This window comes from Amblyomma maculatum, chromosome 2 (genome assembly GCF_055883805.1).
Source record: "Amblyomma maculatum isolate TAMU_Amacu chromosome 2, ASM5588380v1, whole genome shotgun sequence".
NCBI lineage: Eukaryota > Metazoa > Arthropoda > Arachnida > Ixodida > Ixodidae > Amblyomma > Amblyomma maculatum.
The window spans coordinates 119,544,975-119,550,974 of NC_139345.1; the positions used below are offsets into that span (position 1 = coordinate 119,544,975).

Here is a 6,000-nt window from a genome sequence, read left to right on the forward strand (position 1 = left end):
TCTGGTGCTTCTTTCTAGTATCAGTTGACACAAGGCAGACAAAGATAAGACAACTGCAAAGACATGCACAGCACTAGCTTTCAGCTATTTACTGTTTCAATTTATGCTTCAAGAACTAATTTATTCAGTACTTTTATTATGAATGAACTGACACATCAATGCATTCCCCTTATCCCCTACACCAAATGCTAAGATTTTTCCATGTCCATGGGGCAGCTTTTCTGTATCATGCATCGCTGTTCTCCATAATAGGTGTGGCATATAGTATGCAAGGCTCAATGTCGCAACGCAATTGGGACACCATAGTGGTGGGCTATGGTAATTTCAACCCCATGGGGTTCTTCAATGTGCAATGACCTTGGAAAGTATGCAGGCACCTTGGATTCCGCTATTATTGAAACGCAGCCAGGATCGAACCCCTGTCCTCTGGCTCAGCAGTCAAGCACTCTAACCACCGAGCCACCACAGCGGGGCCTCCATAATACCATCTGTGCTACATGGGAGCACAAAACAAAGCAACGCAAAATTTTAAACCTAGTGTTTTGCATGCGGCATCTTTTGCCTCACCTGATATACAATATTTTGAGAATTAAGCTCTCTTTGCGTTGCCACTCACATGGCCTTTAAAAACATGAGCAAGATTTTAGCAACATCTGCTATCCCTTTCAGGCAATCCTGTGCGACAAGTGCCCTCGTGCCACCATCAGATACACAGAACAAGCTGGTAGCGTGGTGAACAACAGCATGCATGCTAAGGTACACACACTAGTAGCGTTAAAAATGAAGGTGGACTGCACCACGCTAACAAGCAGAAAGAAGTGCTGATCGTTGTTTTGTTTGTACAATGCCAAATGCCAGCATACAAATGACTTCAAGCAAAATTCAGATGAGTGAGGAATCACTAGGCACAATCAAAATTCACAAACTCCTGGGACCAATGTGTTTAGTACAATTTTATTCATGTGGCGCATTTCATCCACATGACAATATAGTCCAGCAACAAGACAAAATATTCTGGTACCTAAAAAAAATACACTGGTTTGAATTACCGAATAATGCAATTTTATGCCTGTACACTGGAGGCCTGACCATGTAGAAATGCATTACGACATGCAGGACAACAGAAGCTGAGGGCTACAACAGCAAGAGCTTTCGACACGACCATCCGATCCGGAAGTGGTGCGAGGTGCTAACGGACGCGATTTGCGAGGGCATTCAGGGAGTGTTTGTAGCAACTGTTTACACGGCGTCATTGCCCCTTCCGGCGCCAACCGCACGCTGATAACACTACGGGCAACACTTATACAACATACAGGTCTACAGCATTACTTCGCTCTAGGGACGAAAATATGCGAGGTCTTAACACGGTTAAGGAATATGTTGCGCAGCTCTTTGAACTGCATCAGTAACTCACGATACTACAGACGTTATCTGCCGCAGATAGCTATTTGCAAAAGCTTTGCCACACGCCTGGAATCTTCCATCGCTAGTATAGAGTATCGTTTCGCCAACACATTCGGTACGCACATAGGAATTCACTATCTGCCGCTGCTTTGACCCTTCACGCAACACAGAAGCCTGAAAAGATGTCACGTATTTACATCCGGCAAACGGAACCATATACATTTCCTCTGCTTAGATTAATGCTTGTCAGTGTTTTCCCGCAGCATTGCTACAAACTTGTACAAATTATCCAAAGTCTCGAGTGGTAACAAGCAGACTAGAAAGCAGTGACGATCTTGAACATATCATTAGGACGACGAAAACTGCGATCAGGTTGGTGCGTACGGCACATAATCCGTGTGTGTTTATGCTGTCCGTGGTTAATAAACTCAGTACAGGAGCCTAACTTGCGCCTTGAAGTATCATATGACATATATAGAGCCTCAGAGTTCGTTCATGACGCGAACTTACCTTCACGTTATGTCATTTTGGCCGCGATGAGTCGGCGATGACCAACTTTCCGCGAAAAAGGAAAACACCCAGGTGATAAAATGGCCGCTTACACCCACTAAAGCTGGGTCACACAGAGAGAGCCGCGATCAAACAAATTAAACACTGGCATTTCACTACTAGGAACACTTGCGTTACAATAAAAGACTTAAACTCCGACTAAGTCACAAGCATATGCGAAGCACAGTTGTTTATAATAAATATTAACAAATCTGAAGCAGAAGGCAAGTGAGAAGCCCCCTTGTGGCGAGATTTTGCAAAACTTACTCAACTTTATGATGAGCATACTCATACTCGTGCATATTTATAAATAGAAAGTAGCCTCGGTTCACGTTTAGTAATTTCTTTTAGCTTAAAATAGGCAGTGAATGTAATTGCTGTCGACTAAGCTGCCAACTTTAGTATCGACATGTGCATCATCATGTCATGATCACATCGATCACATTTCCAACTTTTGTATGCATCTTGGAAAAATTACGATAACATCGGTACAAGAAAAATAACTTGTCGTGCCCACGTTATGCAAATATTTACGCTGTGCAGTGCCATGAGTGTGAAACGATAGACATAATACTCGCCACCTGAAAACTCGTGCATCTCCAGAGCTTTCCGCGTTAGTTTGCTGCGTGTGTGTGTGAAGCACGGTGTGAAGCGTACGGGCATGGCCATGGCCGAAGGCGAGGCATCGGCGGCATCGGCTGCAAAATCTCAGCAGCTGACCAACAGTTCGTTTCGCAAGTCCTTGTATGCGCTGGAACAGTGGCCTAGTGCAATTGACTCTCTCCGGAATCAGAACCAGTCGCCAGAATTTGTGAATATGTTTTGTGGCTTGATAGATCGGACGCTGTCCGAACTGGAAGTGATTTCTTCCTTGCTGGATAAGCAGTCTAAAAGGCAAGAACTGCAAGGCGGCGAAAAGGACAAAGAAAAAGTGGTTCCTAATACTGGAGCAAGTACGTCAAAAAGGACAGAGGTGCTTGGGCAAGACGGCAGCAAACCTACAGACGGCCTGAAAAGGCAAGGTCCCGAGGCGGCACAGCAGGACGCATCTCAGCCACCGGTCGTAAAGAAAGCACGCATGAAGTACACTCCTTTGCGCAAGCCTAGCGTTTAAAATGACTGTCATCCTACACTCTTCGTGCAATAGTGATCGTTCCTTGTTGTTTTACAGGACCTAAATATTCAAGCAGTGTGTATTTTTGTCACAAGCTCACTCATCCAATTGGCGCAGCGCGTTCTATTTGGTCGCATGTTCCTACACTCCTTGTGCTAATTTCAAAAATGGTCACCCCATATTGCTCACCAAAGTGTACTCATTTGTTTTTACATTTTTGATGCGTTCGGTCGTATTTAAAAGAATGATTGTTATCTAATTCATGTAGCCAAGAAGACGGGCCTTACTGTATATTTCGCTTCAGTTTGAACGATCTTTTGCATTTTATCAAAGAAGACAGTTGGGCTAGTTGGTGCATTTGATTAAGTAACTGCAACATAGCAAGTAGCGTGCCGTCCTGTCGTGCTGTCTCGCTGGTTGCCTTCTGTCACTGTCACTCATCTGCTACATGCTAGTTGCTATGTTGCAGTCACATAATTTTGTGTTTTAATGTCTTATATCGGCTTGCTGACCTATGACACGAGGTGTGAAACCAAGAATTCACATTCATAACCTTTCAGTATGACATTTGTTCTCTTTGTTTTGAAGCAAAGTTGCAGATTTATATTTGCCGAGATCCTGCAAATTTCATGATAACATCCTGCATTGTATTGCGTTAGACTTTGTGGGCTCATTCACTATAGGAAGCACTCACATGACGTCATTTGCAAGTGGCGCCAGCAGCTGGCACGACATTTGATATGTTTGTGGTCTCGCATGCAGCCGCTAGAGCCAGCCACAGCATTTATCTCGTTGTAGTATGTAAACTCTGAGTACTTTTCACGTCTTGTCATAGTTGAACTTTGTCCAATTGTTAAAGCATGTGACTATTGTTAAAGCATGTGACTTTGTGGACATGCCATGAATTTTGTAAGACAGTTTGTGAAAACACCTGTCCTTACGGCTGCGGAAATACTAGCTTGTGTGCAACATACAGGACTGCTGGTTACTTTGCGTTGGGTTCGATAATATCAAGGCGTGTCTTGTGCATGGGTTACATTTTGAATAAGTTTTAATGAAAGGATGTGTCTAGCAGGCAGACTTCTGGCTGCATGTGATGGTGCCAATGGCTGGAGCGCTTGTTTGGATAGAAATAATTTGTAACATGTCTGTTCGCTTAGCTAGCCGAAATTCTCATTCCCAACTACTAAAATTGACCAACCCTTTCCACACCAAACTTTCCCTGGCAGCATAAAGCCTTCAGAATTTCACAAAGTACAGCCACTGAAAATAGGAGTTTTCGTGGCGCCAGTGCAGGAATCGAGGCAATTTATCATATGTTGTTTCTTCACAGTGTTTCCTGAAGTGAATAACTTAAATTTTTCACCTAATGTGAAAAGCCGCAAGTCATATACCTTCTGTGCAGTGCACTTTTGCTGTCAACCTGCGGCACAAGCTTGACACTGGTTGCTGCCTAACTGCAACACTGAGGTTATATCTCCGTGCAAAACAACTAGACACATGGAACATTTCAGAACAAAAAAAAGGGACATTGGTGCATTTAAAAACGTGCAAAAACTTTGCCAATCACTTATGATCTAGGGCATTAAAAACTTCACACTGCATGAGTCGGCGTTAAACATGTGTACTAGCTTCTACGTCTGGTAGTGTGGCCTTAGTGAATGCTTCCTTTGTTCACGTGTGTCGCAGCTCTGTAATACTTTTCGTGTTAAAACAAGCACAGGCAGTTTTGTGTGTACAACTGCTTCACATTCATAATCATTGCCCATTGTTATATCATACCACTGGGCATTTAAACTGTATGCAGGACGTTACATTCCATTTGCATTCTTTTCATTTTTAGTAAGGTGCATTTGTCATGTTTTCACGAATATATGACTTTCACGTTGATCCATTTTTACATGTAGAAACAACCAGAAACTGGTAGCATTAGTACTTCTCATTTTAGAACTTTGTCTGTTGGAGCCTTTTTTTTTTTTTTATAATGTTGTGCTACTGCTTGAGAAATTCTTCCATTTAGTTCACCACCCTCATAGTATGGTCTGATAGATAGCACTTCACATTGCGAAGATTTTATTAAAGTGATGTTTGTCGTCACGGCTGTTGGCAGCTTCTGTCATAGTGCCGCTCTGAAAGGGCTATAGACACACTGTTTTTGCTTGCACGTTTGTTTTTTTAGGCAGCCACTAAATAATTTAAAAATATATTTCTTCTTGATGCTGCTTTGGGTTGTTCTCCTCAGCCAAACAATGGCTATATCGTGTAGTTGGTTGCTTGAGTGCTGTCAGCACGAAAATAGACACCCACAAAGAAAGACGAAACATATTGCTGAGGCACATGCATTGTGCTTCATCTTTCATGTGTCTGTATCTATTCTTGTGCCAACGCTACTCAAGCTGTGCACCAACCAGCTCAAATACAACCAGTCTTACAGTATAATTGGTGTTAAGGTCATGTGGGGCATAAGGGAGGCAGCATTGCAGCAGCTGATACTAGAGCTGTGCACGAGCTCGGGCAGGGCCAAGGTATATTTTTTCTCGGAGAGGCCCTTGCTAAGAACGTTTTAACCATTCCAGCCACAAGTTAGGGCACCGTAAGAAACTTAAGCGCAACCAGATTCACTATCCAGGAGCGCCACAAATAAATGCCTCAAGCCATCATCAGTGCAGAACTTGTTTTTGCATAATAAGCTAGAATGATAATTCTATGCATGTGCTACAAATTTGTAATCCTAAATGTGAGAACTCAACATTTCAAATTCTCAGTTAAAACTCATCATCCTGATTTTTTCCTTTCTGTATCTACGAATTTGTCATCTAAATGTGGGAACCCAACATTTCAAATTCTTAGTTAAACTTATCATTCTAAATTTTTTCCTTTCTGTACCGTTTCTTCAAGTGCAGTTATAGCATGTCGGGCCCAGGCTCAGGCTC

The 6,000-nt window shown here is 42.8% G+C and overlaps 2 protein-coding genes across 2 annotated transcripts in view; one reads left to right on the forward strand and one right to left on the reverse strand.

Moving 5' to 3' along the window:
* The window catches only part of LOC146199708 (uncharacterized), a 32,417-nt gene extending 30,224 nt beyond the window's left edge, over positions 1–2,193 (reverse strand). The window contains exon 1 of the mRNA XM_084595208.1: positions 1,915–2,193. The gene's annotated coding sequence lies outside the window, so the exon portion shown is untranslated. The remainder of the gene's footprint in view (positions 1–1,914) is intronic.
* Positions 2,194–2,280: 87 nt separating this feature from the next.
* On the forward strand, positions 2,281–5,052 carry LOC146199709 (uncharacterized). Its single transcript, XM_084595211.1, has one exon. The coding sequence runs from the start codon at positions 2,615–2,617 to the stop codon at positions 3,065–3,067; it is 453 nt and encodes a 150-aa protein (XP_084451337.1). The 5' UTR covers positions 2,281–2,614; the 3' UTR covers positions 3,068–5,052.
* Positions 5,053–6,000: the final 948 nt, after the last annotated feature.

Excerpts from the sequence above, each read along its gene's own strand:
- LOC146199709 (XM_084595211.1), top strand. The coding sequence starts at position 2,615 with ATGGCCATGGCCGAAGGCGAGGCATCGGCGGCATCGGCTGCAAAATCT.